We start from the raw sequence: 18,177 nt of genomic DNA, 5'->3' as shown, positions 1-18,177 counted from the left end.
TGTACTGGGCCTGGGCCATATGGGCCGATTGTAATTTGGGCCTTTTGCCCGGACCAAAATTGGGTATTACAATAATAGTTCTTAGTTTTTTTTGGCCTCTGCTGACTGCGATTGTCTCCCCAAATGCATGATTTGTGTGTAAGGGTCTATTAAAAAACTAAACCGGGGTCTGTTCAGCATAAGACAGTGGTATTATGATACTTTGATGCGTGGGTTTATATCCTTTTGTCATGTTTACAACTTGCTTGCTTGAGTTGCACTGCTGCCCTTACTGGTAGTGATTTATTTTGCAGGTAATTTAGGGTGGCAGTACATGGTCAGTACACTTTGACTGATATATATATAAGAAAATTGTAGACATATATGGCGTTTCAGAATAGTAGAGATTTGCATTTTGTTTGAGTTTGGATAGTGAAGTAGAGATGATTGAGTGAGCTCATAATAATCCAAATTCCACATGCTCTTCGCTTTGCTTTGTTCGGCCTTTTTATTATATACTCTTATTTCTTTTATTCATATAGACTAATTGTTTGCTACATGTTACTTCAAAAGAAACAAATTATAGGCAGATATAAATCTAAATGCATGTTCCCTACGGTTTTTAGACATCTGCAAAATGATAAATGTATATTCTCTCATTATATGTGAATATGTCAAACCAAAAATTACCTTTTTCCTAATAGAGGCATGTAGAAGAGGAGGATTTTAGTTTACTATGCCTGTATGTTTTATGCTCAAGTAACACGTTTAGGTCCAATGCATTTACTGAGTTGTTTAAACTGGAGCTGTGCTGGATTAAATATTTTAGCTTCTATTTTGCTAATATAAGAGACCAATTAACTGTGATTTGTTGTTTTATTTCTTTATATTTATCTTCACAGTTTCATCGTTGTTCTATTTCTACATATTTTCCTATGTTCTTTCCATATTTTCATATTTGTTGTAGTGGAGTGGGTATCAATCCCAATCTTTATCCAATTACAAGATTTAATTTGTAAGAGTTAATAAACATAATTAAATTATTGAAAAGTAAAATAAAATCTTAAATTTTGGAAAATTAACCTTGTTTTGAAGAATGACTAAAAATATTAAATACAAGTAAAGAAGTTAATATAAAATATTAGTCAATTATCTTATTTCAGATTAATACCTTTTGAAACAAGTTCTATCTTTTTAACATAGAAAACTGAATTAATGCTTGATTTTTAGGTTATAATGTATGGATGCATGGGTCTCAGTTATCATTAATAAATAATAATATTATACATCATCATTATTAAATAAAATAAAATTTATCAATAATTTTATTTAATATAACTAAATATAATTATTACAAATAAATACTAATATCAGAAACTTTAAATTATTGTCTATTGGTTGAGTGTTCACTTTTTTCTTGAGTCCAAATCATTATTATACATAAAAAGAAACATCTTAAAATCTCATGTTTATGTTTGGGCAATTGTGAAACATTAGATATTAAAGGTACTAAAGCTATAATTTTCCTGCGTATTTGTACGCCAACCATTTGCAAGGCTCATTAGATATTAAAGGTACTAAAGCTATAATTTTCTTTATAATTGTTTCATCTTCACTATATAGTTATGTCTGCAGGAGAATATAATTTCTAGAAACATGCCCTTCAGCTATATTTGATGTTATACTTTTTGTGCAAACATTTTCCCTGATTGTTTTGTAAATAAAATGAAAACTTAAACTCTTCTGTGTTTGTTGTTAGATTTTTTGTGCAAACAAAATTTCCTGGATTGTTTATACAGGAAATGAGAACTTGAACTCTTATTTTTTTCCTGCTTTGGCTTTATGCTCATTTTTCCAGTAGATTTGATGCAAATATGGCCATGAGAATTTAGGCTCTTATTGGTTGTCACTTTTACTCCTTCGTTTCTCTAGTTGATTTTTGCTTCCTAAAAGGTTGCTAAAAAATAAATCTAAAAGAGAGAAGCAAAGTCGTAATTGATTGAGAATATATAAATGACTAGAATACTATAAAATTTCTAGTATGATTGTTCACGACCAGCTTGTTGTGAAAGCATTTGTTTGCTGTTTCCCCGTTCATTTTTATTCTATAGTTAAGTTAAGTTGCTAATTTTATTTTCTTATCTACCTGTGTATCTGAAAGATGTTTTATGAATACAACCATGCTTCCAATAATGTGTTAGATGGGCTGAACATGTTTGATGGAACTGATGGTCATTACTTCCACACGGGGTCAAGGGGTCACCACTCGGTGTGGGATTCTCGTCTTTTTAATTATGGAAGCTGAGAAGTATGTACTTCTACCTAAACATTTCTTAATGAATAGCTTGTTTAAAGATTTTGGGTTCCTCCCTTCCAGTTGTAAATATTATTTCTTAATTGTTGCTTTAGGTACTGAGGTATCTTCTTTCAAATGCAAGATGGTGGCTGGGGAGTATAAGTTTGATGGGTACAAATTTGATGGTGTGACTTCAATGATGTACAAGATTTCCTTTATTAAGTAAATGTATTATATCTTTTATTACCAAGATTTACTTGATTAAGAAAATGCATTGTATGTTTTATTACTTTGCATATGTATTATTTATTTTAGTTTTGATTCTAAATTTTTATTTTTAGATTTTAATTGTGTTATTAATTTATTATTTTAAATTCTAAATTTAAATTCATTAATTTTATATTTAGTTTTAAAGTTAAAATTTTCGTAGAAAATTTAATTTAAATAATATTTTTTATTTATCCTTAAAATATAATATAATATTTATCATAGAAATAAAAATATTATTTAAAAAAATATTTTTTTAAAGATATGTTTTTAGCGCGTTTGTGTGAAAAGCGCCGCTAAAGGTCTGATCTTTAGCGGCGTTTGTGGGAAAAGCGTCGCTAAAGGTCTGTTCTATAGTGGCATTTGTGGGAAAAGCTTCGCTAAAAGTGATTATCTATAGCGGCGTTTGTGGGAACAGCGCCGCTAAAAGTCATGACCTATAGCGGCGTTTGTGGGAAAAGCGCCGCTAAAAGTCATGACCTATAGCGGCGTTTATAGGAAAAACGCCGCTAAAAGTCATGATCTTTAGCGACGTTTGTTGAAAAAGTGCCGCTAAAGGTCTTGTTCTATAGCGGCGGTGTCAATAGCTGCATTTTTTGCGGCGCTATTTTGGTGTAGTGTATGGTGTCCATTGAAACTATATGAATGTGATAAAAAATATTAGTTATATACATAATACTAAATACTTACGAAATCGACTATGTTAAGTATATATAGTTCAAAATGAAATAAATACTTACATGCGCTTTCGACCGTTGGTCTAATAGAAGCCGTATATCTTCTAGAGCGGTAGGTATTCCCCGTAACTCGGTGAATTGTTCCACCTATTTAAATAAAATTTTAGCATAAAATTTTATTTTAAATCTATTTAATAATTGTAAATTCTAATATAAATTTTACCTTGTTACGAGTGGGAATGTACACGAGTGGTCCACTCGAGGATGTAAAAATAGAAAGCGAAACCGAGCCCATGATTGTAGCAATGAGAGGCAACCTCTAATTTTAATTTTATTTGGATGCGTCGTCTGACACATCTCCCGATACAATGTCGCCAACATGGTAGACCCCCAACTGAGTTTGTCAGCTGCTCTAAAATCGATGAGTTTCAACAGCCACCTCAGATGTACGAGGTTTCGTAACTTGTCCAGCATTAGATTATCTCCAATGATCTGAAGGATGTACGCCCGAGCGTATCGTACTCTTTGTACTTCAGTCGAATCATCCCTCGGCACCGATAATGTCTCTCGTAACCAGCCCATATCGATCTGACCTTCGTAAATAATATCCAGAATTACACCTAAAAGATCGTAACATATGGCTCCCCAATCAGCAGATTGAGTGGACCCGATTAGTACGGACCCATCCACTGGTAACCTCAACTGTAACTGCACGTCCTCCAAAGTGATGGTACACTTTCAACATGGAAGATGGATTGTGTGTGTCTCGGGTCTCCACCTCTCCACAAATGCGCTGATGAGTTTCGGGTTCAACTTGCACCCTCAGCCTATATTGGCCACGTGCCAAGAACCCGCTTCCCTCAAGTAATTTTTAATCAACGTTGATAGAGGACCAGGTAGATTACGAATAAAACATTGTAACACTCGATCTACTGCTATTATAAAAAAAATATAAAAAATATTAATTATATTATAAAAATTAAATAAAAATTAATAATATTAAAAAATGAAATTAACCCTTACCTTTGCATTTGGTCGACAGAGATATGTTTATCATCGAGACGAATTAATTGTCGGGCCATTGCTAACACGATCAAATTTCTTAGAAATTATAAAAAAAACTAATTCAGACAAAAATAAAAAAATTAGAGAGCTTTGAAAGCTTTTTTGAGAAATTTAGAGAGAAATTAGGAAGAATAATAAAATTGGAGTGAAAAATGGGTTAAGGGGGGATTTTATACTTTTTTTCCTGACTGTTAGGCCTAATTGTCAGATTTTTAAACGGCTATTGGAGGTAACTGTTGGGGGATTACACTGCCAAAAGCGCATCCTCGTCAACGCTTTTTACTAAAGCACGTCCACATTAATGCGCTTTTGCCTGACACAAGGGAAAAAGCACTGAAATGAAAACGTTTTTCTGTCCCTGAAAACGCGTCCTTGTGAGCTTGTTTTTGTGTTTTTGGTCCATTCTCATTATTAATTTTTGAAATGGCCCATTTCCATAAATATTTTCAAAAATGAGCCTTTATTAGTAATACACCCTTATTTTAATACTAAAAAATATTTCCTTTTATTTTTTTAATATTAAATTATGATTTTTATTTTTATTTTTTTCCTTATTTTTCCAGTCTTTTCCCTTTCTTCGTCTTCTTTTCATCTCATTTCCCTTCCCCAGCCAACCCTAGTTGCCATTGATTCCACCACCGTCGGTGGCTTTCGTCGGTTGTTCTCTTCATGCTGCTCTACGCACCATCCTATGTCATTTTGTGCCTAATGGATTGAGTTCAACGACCTCCTCATTCTTCATCTCTCTTAAACAAATTTCAGTTTATTATTTTTTACTTCTCTAATTTCAAAGAAAATAAGCAAAATTAATTGATGTTTGTGATTCACTGGGTTTGGGTTGCCCAAAGGGTGTGATTTGGTGGCAGTTGTTGCACTCCCTGTCGCCTTTCGAAAATAGATAAAGAGAAAAATGAAGATAAAAATTAAAAAAAAAAGTTATGGAGATCTAAAACAGCAAAAAGAAAATCAAGAAGACATGAGTCCTTCAAAAAACAAAAAACATTTTGAATGATCTTTTTTCTTCAAAGAAAAGTCATGCTTCTTCTAGAGAGAAAGAGAGAAGCACAAAAAACATTTTGAACGAACTTTGGAACTGTTAAACCGAGCATGGCAAGTTAAGGTGAAGCCTGTTTTCCAGGAAGGCAACAAGGCAACTGACTTTATGACTCGATTTGCAACGAATAAAGCTTTGGGTTTAAAAGTATTTTTAGAAGCACCAGCTGAGATGCTGCAAATATGTGTGAAGACAAAGCGGGGAGGACAACTACTAAGCTAATTCGGATGTAGTTGGTTTTTTACGTTCGTGTTTTCGCTTCATTTACCAAAAAAAGAACCTTAAAAATGGGTTGCATAATGCTTCCATGTTTCTTCCCCTAGCAGTAACAAAAAAACAAATTACAAAGTCTGCAATAAAAAAATAAAAAGCACATAGAATCCCATGCATTAGTTATAAACCTTCTTCCTCTGGGTTGTCTTCATACTCTGAAGTCAATCCTTTTCATTTTGATGGGATTAAGGGTTGAGGTTGGGCTTATCAGAATTAAGGGACAGGCTTGGGAGATCCATTGGTAAGTTTGGTGTACGGAGAAGACACTGGCGGTGGTAGAATTGGTGGCGGCTACGGTTTGCTGGGATGAAGAAGAAAGGGACAAGAGAGGAAAAAATAAGGGGAAAAAAGCAATAAAAAAGAAAATAAATAATTTTTTAAACAGGCACATTTAACGTATCAAGTCATATGCACGTTATCAAATAACTTGATAACGTTAGTAGCATTTTATAAAAATTCAGTGTAAAATTTAACTAAAATTCAGTAATATTTGGTATAATTTACCCTAAATTTAATAAGAATTATCTTGTATAATTTTTTTATGTTGTTTTATCAGGGGCGAAGCTAGAACAATTTTTTAGAGGGTCGAATAAAATTTTAATTTTTTATACTCTATATCTTTATAATTTTTAAAGGATTAAATTAAATTTTTATGATTTTAGGGGGCCAAAGTGTAATTTTATCTTTATTAATTTAAAATTTTAAAAAATTTTAAAGAGCTTAAATAGTAATTTTTCATTTTAGGGAGGCTAGGTCCAACCCCCTAAATTCGTCTCTGGTTTTAATAATACATTTTGCGATTGTAATTAACTTATCAAATTTTAATATTAAAATTTTCTTTCTAAAATAATATTTATCTAGAAAAACACATAAATGAAAGTAATCTCATTGATTGTAAAAATGCGATATGATGATTGCTCACATAATCCTTTAATTGTATGGTCGGAAGTTCAATCTCTACTCATGAAAGTAGAATAGATTTCATGTTTAATCTTTTACCTCTTCGAAAAGTAATCACAATGGTTATCTTGATTAAAGAAAAACATATGATTAGTGGGGCTGCGAATTTAATGTTGAAAGTAGAATTAGTGAAGGTTAATTAGAAAATTCTACTTGAAGAGTTTGGAGTGGCATAATATTTTTAGTTTCCATAGAAATCTGATACTTATCTTTAAACTATATATGGCAAATCTGGTGGCAAGTATATATAGTAGATTTTTCTATAATAAGATGAACTTGACTTTTTTGCACACTGTCATCGGAAAAGTATTAAACGGTTGGCAAGTAATTGTGTAATTTGTTGGTAATATGGTAAGGATATTGTACTAGACATTCCAAATAGCTGGAAAAAGTCATTTTAAAAGAGAAATAACAAACCCTGTAAAATAATATTATTGAATATAATTAAAATATTACAACCATAAAAAAACTTATTTGTTTTTCTTTAATGATGTTTAGCTACTTTATGGTGGTAAGCATTAGTTTTATAATATTGAAGTGTAATTCAAAATTAAATAATTTAAATTTAGAAATATAATTTAATATGTATACAAAGATTAATTTTTTTAATATTTAAAATTAAACAATAAAGTATTATTTTAATGACAATTTAATAAAAGAACGGAGAGTAAAAGCTACTTTTTAGGGTGTAATTTGATAGGATTACAAAATTAACAAAATAATTTTCTTATGTTTAAAATTTAATGATAAAAGTAAAATATTATTCTAATAATGTTAAGTTAATAGTATAATGATCAATAAAAAGTATTTTCATCCGTATAAAAGTTTTTCTAAATTTATGTGTTATAATCTAGACTTATTCTAAATTCTCAATTACATTCCATTTATATTTATTAAACATAATGAATGATTGAAAGATTTATCTTAAATTTCCACTCCAAACTTCAATCTCATTTATATTTATTATGTTTTTCATTGAGTTTAACATCACAAATGACATTAACTCAATGGAAAAAAGTTACTATTTTTTTTTTAAAATATTATAGCGATTTTGCTTAATTTTGAACATCAATTTCATTTATGCTTACTAAGCCTTTCATTGAGCATAACATCTCAATGACATCGATTTAATGAAAAAAATTAAATTTTAGAAATATTGTAATTATTATAAAATAGTGAATATTGACGCCATAATTTAGACCTATCCTAAATTATAGTGTTATAACTTAAATCTAAATATTTTGTTTATTTACCCTTATTAAAATCTTTCTTTAAGCTTAACATCAAGAATTGCGTAACTCAATTGTAGAAATTATTAAGCATAAATTTTAAAAAGAATAATATTATTGTTTAAATCTAAACATTAATTTCATTTTTTACTTACTAAATCTATCATTAATCTTAACGTCACGAATAACCATCAACTAAATTTTAAAAATATAGTAAATTTATAAAATAATAAATAATTTCATCATAAATTAGACATATCCTAAATTATTGCGTTATTGCTTAAATCTAAACATTACTTTCATTTATACTTACTGAATCTTTCTTTAAGCTTTACATCATGAATCACGTCAACTCAATTGTAAAAATTATTAAACATAAAATTTTAAAAAATATATTATTGTTTAAATCTGAACATTAATTTCATTTTTACTTACTAAATATACCATTGAGCTTAATACGACAAATGGCGTCAAGTTTATTATAAAGATATAGTAATTATCATAAATAATGAATATTGGTGCCATAATTTAGACCTAACCTAAATTATAGTGTTATAACTTAAATCTAAATATATATTACGTTTATTTACACTTACTAAATCTTTTTTAAGTTTAATATCATGAATGACGTTAACTCAATTGTAGATATGATTAAACATAAATTTTATAAAAATAATATTATTGTTTAAATCTAAACAGTAGTTCCATTTTTACTTACTAAATCTATCATTGAGCTTAACATGACCGATGACGTCAACTAAATTATAAAGATATAGTAATTATGATAAAATAATGAATATTGGCGCCATAATTTAGACCTATCCTAAATTATAGCATTATAACTTGAATCTAAATATTATGTTTATTTACACTTATTATTTTTTTCTTTAAGCTTAACATCATGAATGACTCAACTCATTGTAGAAATGATTAAACATAATTTATTTTAAAAATATTATTGTTTAAATATAAACATTAATTCCATTTTTACTTACTAAATCTATCATTGAGCTTAACATGACCAATGACATCAACTAAATTATAAAGAAATAATAATTATGATAAAATAATGAATATTGGCACCATAATTTAGACTTATCCTAAATTATAGCGTTCTAACTTGAATCTACATATTCCGTTTATTTACACTTACTAAATCTTTTTTTAAGCTTAACATTATGAATGACATCAACTCAATTGCAGAAATTATTAAACATAATTTTTTTTAAAATATTGTTGTTTAAATCTAAACATTAATTCCATTTTTATTTACTAAATCTATCATCGAGCTTAACATGACCAATGACGTTAACTAGATTATAGAGATATAGTAATTATTATAAAATAATGAATATTAGCGTCATAATTTAGACCTATCCTAAATTATAGCGTTATGACTTGAATCTAAACATCACTTTTATTTACACTTACTATATCTTTCTTTATGCTTAACATAATGAATAGCGTCAATTCAATTGAAGAAATTATTAAACATAATTTTTTAAAAAATAGTATAATTGTTTAAGTCTAAACATTAATTCCATTTTACTTACTAATTCTATTATTGAGCTTGACATGACGAATGGCGTCAACTAAATTATAGAGATATAGTAATTATTATAAAACAATAAATATTGGCACCATAATTTAGATTTATCCTAAATTACAACGCTATAACTTAAACCTAATTATTATTTTTATTTACACTAACTAAAATTTTCTTTACTTACTAAATCTATCATTAATCTTAATGACATGAATAACCGTCAACTAAATTTTAAAAATAGAGTAATTTTATAAAATAATAAATAATTACGTCATAAACTAGACCTATCTTAAATTATCGCGTCATTACTTTCTTTTATACCTACTGAGTTTTTATTAAATTTAGCATAAGAATGATGTCAACTCAATTGAAGAAATTATTAACGGATTTTGTTAATGGAACTCAAAACAAGTAAAAAAATTTAATTGAAATTGAATAAATATATTAAAAAATGAGTTAAAGGTTAATTTTCAAGTATAAAATAAAAAAATATTAATAGAAATACGATATTTTGAAAAAATATTTAATCAATAAAATTTTAAAATCTCCCTTTATGGATATGAAATGAACTTTTGGGTAACCATGATAAGGCTGGGATTTACTTGCCATTTTAAACAAAATCAAAAGCGGTGCGAGCCCTATTTACAGCCATCAAGGAAACGAAAAAAAAACAAGTGAAAAATAAAAAGTGCTTTGCTTACGCGATAAAAACTAGTGTCGGGGATTTTAGGTTTTCGTAAGGTAAAGGGTGAGGATTGTTAAGCGACACGCCTCTGTCACTCAAACCCTATTCTTTTTCCCAATTTCTCGAATCTAGGGTTTTAGATTCTCCTTTTCCTCTCCAAATCAACCTTATTTCATTTTTTTTCTTCTCTTAGAAATAATATCGTCAATGAGCAACGAAGGAGTTAACTTCAACATGTCCGGTCTTGGCGATGGTATTGATATTTTTCTCTTCTTTATCTACAATACTATCGCTTCACTCTTATCGCTTCTCTCAGTTTCTATTTTTGGTTGCAGCTCTTAACGCCGAAGCACGAGCTGGTCTCGTTAACGCTCTCAAGGTGGGTGACACCCATAATTGTTTTTGGTTTTGGTGACACCCATAATTGTTTTTGGTTTTCTTTTTGTTATTTTTGTTATTTTTTTTTGTTTTTTGATATTTTGGTTTGCAGAATAAACTTCAAAGTCTTGCTGGGGATCACTCCGATGTGCTGGAGAGTCTATCACCGATTGTCAGGAAGCGTGTCGAGGTTCTTAGGGAGATCCAGGCATGTTCTTTTTCCCTAAGCTTTTTCGATACTCTGTTAAGTTTTATTCTGATATCACTGATGGTTTAGTTGTTTTTGTAGCCGGGTCTACTCTATTATGGTCAAGAAACTGGAGTATATTGGATGTATGGGGTTGTTAATGTGTTGAATTTCTAAGATCATCTATGCACATTTTCATTGGATTTACTTTTGGTAGGGTAGAAAGTTCATTTTTCTTGCTCTGCAGCTACTTTCCGTTCCCATCTAGTTTGATTTAGATTGTTGTAATCTAACTTTTATTTATTTTAGCTGCAAAGTGGTTGGAAGGGGAATGCCATTTTTGATTCCTATTTTTTTAACAGAGCCAACATGATGAATTGGAGGCTAAGTTTTTTGAGGAGAGGGCAGCACTTGAAGCTAAATATCAAAAACTATATCAACCCTTGTATGCTAAGGTTTGCATTTTCAATTTTGCTTTAGTTATTGGCTAATCAGTTACTGTCGCCATTCAGCTGACTTATTACCTTATTTTTGTAGCGATATGATATTGTGAATGGCCTTGCTGATGCTGAAGGAACAGCAAATGAAGCTGCCAAGGACCAAGGAGAGGAAAAGGATGCTGAAGGTATGATCTTATTGAGTCATTTCTTTTCCCATATGCACCTTTCTTTCTGTGGACGATGTTTATAAAATTATGCTTTATGCAGAGAAAGGGGTGCCTGATTTTTGGCTTACTGCAATGAAAAATAATGAAGTGCTCTCTGATGAGGTGAGTATCCAATTACTATTATTTTTATAACTCTTTTTGTTTTTTTGGTTGGAAATGGTTAAGCTTATCTCTACATCCTTTGTGTTTGGAACCAGATCACTGAGCGTGATGAAGGAGCTCTCAAGTATCTCAAGGATATTAAGTGGTACAGGGTAGAGGAACCCAAAGGATTCAAGCTTGAGTTTTACTTTGACACCAATCCTTATTTCAAGAATACTGTGCTGACAAAGACATATCTCATGATTGATGAAGATGAACCTATTCTTGAGAAAGCAATTGGGTAAATACTATTACCTATCCTTTTAGAGAATTCCCTATTGGATTGTTAAATATGTCCAGATTACTGGAGGTTCTTACTTCTTTTAACTAAAACTTCTTTGCACCTAATATGTAGGACTGAAATTGAATGGTATCCTGGAAAATGCTTAACGCAAAAGCTTCTTAAAAAGAAGCCTAAGAAGGGTTCAAAGAATGCCAAGCCAATCACTAAAACAGAGGAGTGTGAAAGTTTCTTCAACTTCTTCAATCCTCCTCAAGTTCCTGAGGATGATGAAGACATTGATGAAGATACTGTAAGCCCAACCTCACCAGATCTATATAAACATGGATGATTGATTACATTTCTTCTGCTATTCCAATTGTTTTTACTTTCTTGCACAGGCTGAGGAGCTACAAAATCAAATGGAACAAGATTATGACATCGGGTGTGTTCTCTTTTCTTCTTACTCTAGTCATTGAGTGAGACGTCATTAATCATTGTTACATGTATTTGAAATACCTACTTATTTTATGCTATCTGTTTCTTTTTGCAGATCAACAATTCGAGACAAGATTATTCCACATGCTGTGTCATGGTTTACAGGAGAAGCTATCCAGGGAGATGAGCTTGATATAGATGACGATGAAGAAGATGACGATGATGATGATGAGGAGGAGGAAGAGGATGATGAGGAAGAGGATGAGGATGAGGATGCTGATGATGAGGATGCTGACGAAGGAAGTAAGACCAAAAAGAAGGTATGAGATGCTAATTTTAGGGTGTGTTATAATGTGTGCTCAATTGTTTGTTCAAAATCTGAAGTGATGCTAATATTTCTTTTGTTTCTTGCATATTGCTTGAAAATGTGCTGCAGTCTGCTCATAAGGTACACCAATTCCATATCATTTAGGTCTCTCTTTTGGCCCTTCTATTGAAAATTTATTCTTAATTATGTTCGTTGTGTATTGCAGAAGAGTGGTAAAGCAGTAGGGGATGGGCAGCAAGGTGAGAGGCCTCCGGAATGCAAGCAGCAGTAGAAATTAATTGCTGCCGTTGAGTGTGGTTTATAAGATTTTGATTGGAAGAAGCGGGAGAAAGGGAGGGTTTGCAGTTTTGGTGGTTATTTATTTCTACAGTTTTATGTTATTGCTATGAGTATGATTGGTTTCTACAGTCGTTTTATCCTTTTTGGTCTGTTGGATTGGTAGGATGGTCTGGTAATGGTACTCTAAGATGTTTTGGGATTTTGTTTTAATGTTTAATGTTTCCAGAAACTCTTTTAAGAGTTCTTGTGATAGCTTGTTATCAATTATTTAATGGCCAGTCTGATTAAAGTTATTTTTTATATACCTTTTATATACCAAGTTCTGTTGCGCACGGCTTGTGGTTGGACGGCAGCAATTATGGTCAAATGGTATTTCCATGGATCTTTAATTTTATTTCTAATGTTCTTGCAACTTCAAAAAATTATGGATGCAAAAATAATACAAAATAAAACATCTGTCGCAGCCCTTTCTACGATTACTGTAGATTTTGTTTGAAAAAATTAGATTTATTTCACTGTTTTAAGTATTATGCCTTAGTTCATATTTATATGTCATTATTTTTGTTATTTTTAAAAAATCCAGCTCAACTTCATAGAAAAAAATCTCATTAATTAACCATTTTTTAACGATATTAATGATAAAATGATTAAAATATATCAAACGGAATATAATACAACAAAATATAATATAATATAATAGGAACACCAAATTTGATTAAAATTCCCTGGAGGCCCAGCAGGCTCCCTCGCCCCCGCCCGTGGTGGGTACCCAACCACTGTAGTGCAAATCTCAAAAAGGAGGGAAACTCAAACCCTAACATCCCAGATCCACAGCAGCAGAGCTCAGTGTCTGTCTGTCTGTTTGTCTTTCCATTTCTTTCCTCCCTTTTTAATCCATGGTATTAAGTAACATCTAATCACAACTAGTTTGTTCTTCTTTTCCCACATCTTATACTTCTAAACCACGCTCCTTTCCCTTGCATGCTATGGCCACCTTTCTTCGAAATGTTTCATCTCTTAAACGTTCTCTCTTCGCTCCACAGGTTTTAAAAACCTTATCCGTTTCTTTATTTTCTTCCATAACTTCATATCCTTTGTTTTTCTCATGTTTAATCTGATTGTCTTGCACTATGTTCATTTTTTTATATAAAAAAATGGTAGTTTAGGAACAGTAGAAATATATATATATATGAAGCCGTGAATCAACTTTTCTCTTTTTTCCTTTTTGCAGGTTTGTAGGGGAGGGGTGTTAAGGTCATCTTCTCAGCTGTGTAACTTTTCTTCTAAAGGTAACTGAAATTCCATTGAAAAGCTTCAATTTGAATGTCGGTACTCAAATATTGTTATTTGGGTATCTGGTATTCTATTTCTATGTTTTAAATCACGTTTTGGTTTTTGAGTAGAATTTTAATTCAGGTAATCATCTGAATGTGATTGTAGAAGAGTGCTTTGTCATGGGATTTTTATTAGATTAATAAATGTTTGAATTCTATAATGATTTTTAATTGAAACAAGTCAGCTGTACTGTAAAGCGCAGTGCTTAATGTAGTGTCATCTTTTATCCAACAATAAAAATTATAAATTCATGCCATTTAAAAGATGGAGTTCTTTGGCTATTTTTCTTGAACTGGATTCATTGGAGTTAAAAAGTGAAATCTAATACTCTGTTTTTTTTGAGTAAATGAAATCTGATACTTTTTCTTTGTTTGTGTCCTATTGAAGGTAGAAGGAAATCCGAGTCAGATTCAAGTGATTCGTGCGATGAGAATATGTTCAAGAAAGATTTAGCTCTAAAACTTGCCTTGGATCAGATTACGAGTTCTTTTGGAAAAGGATCTATCATGTGGCTTGGTCGTGCTATGTCTCCTCGAAATGTTCCAGTAGTTTCCACTGGTTCTTTTGCTCTGGACATAGCACTTGGAATCGGTGGCCTTCCAAAGGTACTCTGAAATTCTTGTTTCAGTTCTTTTATCCTTTATGCTGCTAGTCTGCTACTAAGTAATTGCTGCTTGTGATGCTTTTTAGTTCCTTATACATCTCTGTTGGAATTTTACAGGGCCGTGTGATAGAGATATTTGGACCAGAGGCTTCTGGGAAAACAACACTTGCTTTACATGTAATTGCTGAAGCACAAAAGCAAGGAGGTCACTGAATGTATTTTAGCTTAGTACTGTGTGATTTATGATTGATTATGCTCACTCGTTATGAAATCCATTCTATGTAAAGGTGGTTGCTAATTCTAGATTTCTGACATTTGGAAGATTATTATAATAAGGCATCTGAACTATTATAAAGGTTTTGTATGCAGCGTATAATGTTAAATCTATTTATGAGATGATTGCATTTGGAGGGTGCACCAGATTTTGTTGTGGCTATCTTCTATGCTGTTGAGGTTGTTTCTGTTATCTTTCTGTTGAATGCTTACATATGGCTATAATATTCAAATGCAGGTTATTGTGCTTTTGTCGATGCTGAGCATGCTCTTGATCCTGCCCTGGCTGAGACAATTGGGGTGAACACTGAGAATTTGCTCCTTTCGCAACCAGATTGTGGAGAACAAGCTCTCAGTCTTGTGGACACCCTTATACGTAGTGGATCAGTTGATGTTGTAGTTGTTGACAGCGTAAGGTGTTCCTAGATTCATTTCTTTTCCATTATGGAGTTTGGTGTGATAAATACTGCTGATAGTTGGTAGAATGTGCTTCTGCCATGTTTGTGACTTGTGAAATATGCTTTGTTTTCCTTGTCTGCATCTTCCCTTGGACTGCTTAAGTAATTTGGTTGTGCTATGATGCGAATTTGAGGGAGGGCTTTTGAAATTATTGTTTGTGTGCCAAGAATATTGGGTTCTCATCCTTGAAGGATTCAAATTCTATAATTTTATCTGTGTGATACTGCTGTTTATCATATCTATTTACAGTGAGCTCCTAATAATAGCTTAATTTTCTTCTCAGGTAGCTGCCCTTGTGCCTAAAGGCGAGCTTGATGGCGAGATGGGTGATGCTCATATGGCAATGCAGGCTAGACTGATGAGCCAAGCTCTTCGTAAAATATGCCATTCCTTATCATTGTCTCAAACCATATTGATTTTAATAAATCAGGTTTAAGTTTGATTCCCGATTATCTCCTTGATGAGTTTTGATGATGAGCTCCATATTAGCTACATAGTCCTCTAAAGCTTTAGGTGGCCATGCAATTGTTAAAGTTCTTTCTTTGAGTTTGTTTGATTAATGTTGTAGTCTCTGACTCTGTGTACATTGTGAGTTTTGCCCTTCGGTCAACTTTTTGAATTTTGCCCCATTTAAAGGCTTTATTAATAATTCTAACCACTAATTAGTTGGCTGTTTGATTGATGCACTATTTCCTAGCTAAATTGTTACCGCTAATTAAATGTAGCTTGTAATATTTTTTTAGTACATACTAACTATTTAAACATATCAGGTGAGGTCAAAGCTTTCGACATTTGGATTTGGTGGGCCAACCGAAGTTACCTGCGGTGGTAATGCCTTGAAGTTTTATGCTTCAGTGCGTCTAAATATAAGGAGAACAGGGCTTGTCAAGAAAGGAGAAGAGGTATCAAACTCGCACCCTTTCTTTCCTATTCAGTTTGTTGGTTGGATTTATGTGTAGTGGGTAAACGCATATAAATGGTTTGTTTATTTACTCTTAGCTTGGTTGAAACTCTCTTGAGCAACTTGTTAAATTTTCCTTTGAACTGTCTCTTACATTCCCAAGCAAGTTAAACATGTAGCTTTATCTGCAATCCAGCAAATCTCACTCTTGCATATGTTATATGTCTCATTGTGTTTTTGAAATGTCTAATCTGTAGACTATTGGAAGTCAAGTTCTTGTGAAGGTTGTGAAGAACAAGCTTGCCCCTCCATTTAAGAATGCTGAATTTGAGCTTGAGTTTGGCAAGGGAATATCCCGGGAAGGGGAGATCATAGATTTGGCAACGAAACACAAACTTGTTACAAAGTCTGGTGCATTCTACAGTTTCAACGACAGGAAACTCCATGGCAAGGAAGCCTTCAGAAGGTTTTTGGCTGAAAATGGAAGTGCTCTTGAAGAAATTGTGATGAAACTTAGAGAAAAGCTACTTGATGCTGAGAGCAAGAAGGAACGACGAATAGATATCTCGGATGAGAATACTTCAGAAGAATCAGTTCCAATTGAAACTAATGATGAAGAAACTGTTATCGCCAATGAAGCTTAAGTGTGCTTAGATTTGAACTGCAACTGCCATTGCATGTTCTGTTGGATAAGTAGTAGATATTTCAGAGGATACAATGATGGAAGGATTTGGAGGTCCTCTAATCCATAGCCACATTTGAACCCTTGTTAAGGTCGACATTAGGGGCTTGGATTGACAGCATTGTAGCTTGAGTTTATTTGCCGTGTTTGTGCATGTGGGGGTAATTGTGGCGTTGGAAAGTTTTGTGTATTCAATGGATGGGAGAGTACAGGATCTTGTTTCAAATTTCAAGGGGCATCCGACTGTCTTCCTCTCACATTGTCCTATTTCCAGCCATATTTACCATGTTAACGAGGGAGCAATTTATATTTGAAAAATTGCATTGTATAACTTAGATTCTTATTTAAATTCTGAGAAAATTTTCTGCTATCTAGTCTAGCAAATCTGTTCTCTGCAATTATGAAATCATAAAATCACAGATTCGTAGTAGTCCATTGGGGATTTGAACATCATCATCATTATCAGTTTGTTGCACATAAAATTCCCAAAGAAAACTTTTTACCATATTTCCTTTTGTATAAATTTGTAAGTGTGATTTTTATATTCAAAATCGAATATACCGGTAATCACCTAAAAGACCTGACACAATTAATCGACTATATAAGTCAAATTTTAAAATAACCAAACTGAAATTTTGGATTTCATCGGTTTCTTTGGTTTTGAATTTTTCCCTCAACCTGAAAATCTTTTGTCTATTCATAGTTATTTTTTTCCTAAGTTAACTTTGATAATTAATGTATTAAAAAGAGGTGATTATTATTTTTTAACGGAAATGTTGGTTAAAATATTAATTTGACATCACGTATGATAATTTATATGTACTTTATTTTGATATCACATTATTTGTCTTATACACAAAAAAAAAATTTAAAATTCATAAAATTATTCAAATAAAATCAAAATTATAAAAAGCTCATAACTTAAAAAAAAAAAAGCATGAAGTACTTGTGAATTGTCATTTGCCATAAAAGCTGTCATGCTTAAAATTTTAATGTTTTAGTCAATATAAATAATTTAACTCTTTTTGGAAGATTGATGGTCAAATTCAATTTTTTGAAAAGGTTCAAGGTCAAATTTAATTAAAAAAAGAATAAAGGTTAAATTAACAAGATAGGTAAACATCGAGAGTTAAATTTATCATTATGCCTATATAAAAAAAAAGACAAAGTTTGAAACAACTAATTTATAAACAAGTCCAAATTTAATAAATTAAAAATATTTTTATATTTACTTTTTAAAATTTTTACTTTTTT

At 31.5% G+C, this 18,177-nt stretch overlaps 2 protein-coding genes and 1 long non-coding RNA gene across 6 annotated transcripts; all 3 read left to right on the top strand.

The window, feature by feature from the left end:
- The first annotated feature begins 2,157 nt into the window (after nt 1-2,157).
- LOC121218485 (uncharacterized) lies at nt 2,158-2,615 on the top strand. Its single transcript, XR_005914747.1, has 2 exons — nt 2,158-2,287; nt 2,389-2,615. It is a non-coding gene; the product is annotated as an uncharacterized lncRNA (long non-coding RNA).
- Nucleotides 2,616-9,944: 7,329 nt separating this feature from the next.
- On the top strand, nt 9,945-12,969 carry LOC107901103 (nucleosome assembly protein 1;2). 2 transcript variants are annotated; one of them, XM_016826977.2, is made up of 13 exons: nt 9,945-10,087; nt 10,225-10,284; nt 10,367-10,410; nt 10,522-10,617; nt 10,959-11,051; nt 11,134-11,221; nt 11,304-11,365; nt 11,461-11,645; nt 11,760-11,937; nt 12,026-12,069; nt 12,178-12,382; nt 12,499-12,510; nt 12,596-12,969. In XM_016826977.2, the coding sequence occupies exons 2-13, from the start codon at nt 10,239-10,241 to the stop codon at nt 12,659-12,661; spliced, it is 1,119 nt and encodes a 372-aa protein (XP_016682466.1). In that variant the 5' UTR covers nt 9,945-10,087; nt 10,225-10,238; the 3' UTR covers nt 12,662-12,969. The 2 variants fall into 2 exon arrangements, with proteins under 2 accessions (XP_016682466.1, XP_016682465.1); XM_016826976.2 differs by having other exon boundaries at nt 9,964-10,284.
- Nucleotides 12,902-17,293, top strand: LOC107901104 (DNA repair protein recA homolog 3, mitochondrial). Of its 3 annotated transcripts, none has more exons than XM_041095731.1 (8): nt 12,902-13,038; nt 13,901-13,958; nt 14,392-14,609; nt 14,726-14,813; nt 15,120-15,292; nt 15,624-15,770; nt 16,111-16,242; nt 16,499-17,293. In XM_041095731.1, exons 1-8 carry the CDS (start codon nt 13,036-13,038, stop codon nt 16,883-16,885), a joined length of 1,206 nt encoding a protein of 401 aa, XP_040951665.1. In that variant the 5' UTR covers nt 12,902-13,035; the 3' UTR covers nt 16,886-17,293. The 3 variants fall into 3 exon arrangements, with proteins under 3 accessions (XP_040951665.1, XP_016682467.2, XP_040951664.1); XM_016826978.2 differs by lacking the exon at nt 12,902-13,038 and adding an exon at nt 13,381-13,712; XM_041095730.1 differs by lacking the exon at nt 12,902-13,038 and adding an exon at nt 13,394-13,568.
- Nucleotides 17,294-18,177: the final 884 nt, after the last annotated feature.

Source organism: Gossypium hirsutum, chromosome D06 (genome assembly GCF_007990345.1).
Source record: "Gossypium hirsutum isolate 1008001.06 chromosome D06, Gossypium_hirsutum_v2.1, whole genome shotgun sequence".
NCBI lineage: Eukaryota > Viridiplantae > Streptophyta > Magnoliopsida > Malvales > Malvaceae > Gossypium > Gossypium hirsutum.
The sequence above is the reverse complement of the archived record's forward strand: the minus strand, read 5'-3'. Positions and strand labels throughout refer to the sequence as shown.

What these genes read in the sequence shown, in the direction of transcription:
- LOC107901103 (XM_016826977.2), top strand. Translation starts at nt 10,239, where the DNA reads ATGAGCAACGAAGGAGTTAACTTCAACATGTCCGGTCTTGGCGATG. An exon ending in GTCTCGTTAACGCTCTCAAG is followed by an intron (nt 10,411 to 10,521) that starts GTGGGTGACACC and finishes TTTGGTTTGCAG; the next exon opens with AATAAACTTCAAAGTCTTGC. An exon ending in AAGACATTGATGAAGATACT is followed by an intron (nt 11,938 to 12,025) that starts GTAAGCCCAACC and finishes TTTCTTGCACAG; the next exon opens with GCTGAGGAGCTACAAAATCA.
- LOC107901104 (XM_016826978.2), top strand. Translation starts at nt 13,656, where the DNA reads ATGGCCACCTTTCTTCGAAATGTTTCATCTCTTAAACGTTCTCTCTTC. An exon ending in TGAAGCACAAAAGCAAGGAG is followed by an intron (nt 14,814 to 15,119) that starts GTCACTGAATGT and finishes ATTCAAATGCAG; the next exon opens with GTTATTGTGCTTTTGTCGAT. An exon ending in ATGTTGTAGTTGTTGACAGC is followed by an intron (nt 15,293 to 15,623) that starts GTAAGGTGTTCC and finishes TTTTCTTCTCAG; the next exon opens with GTAGCTGCCCTTGTGCCTAA.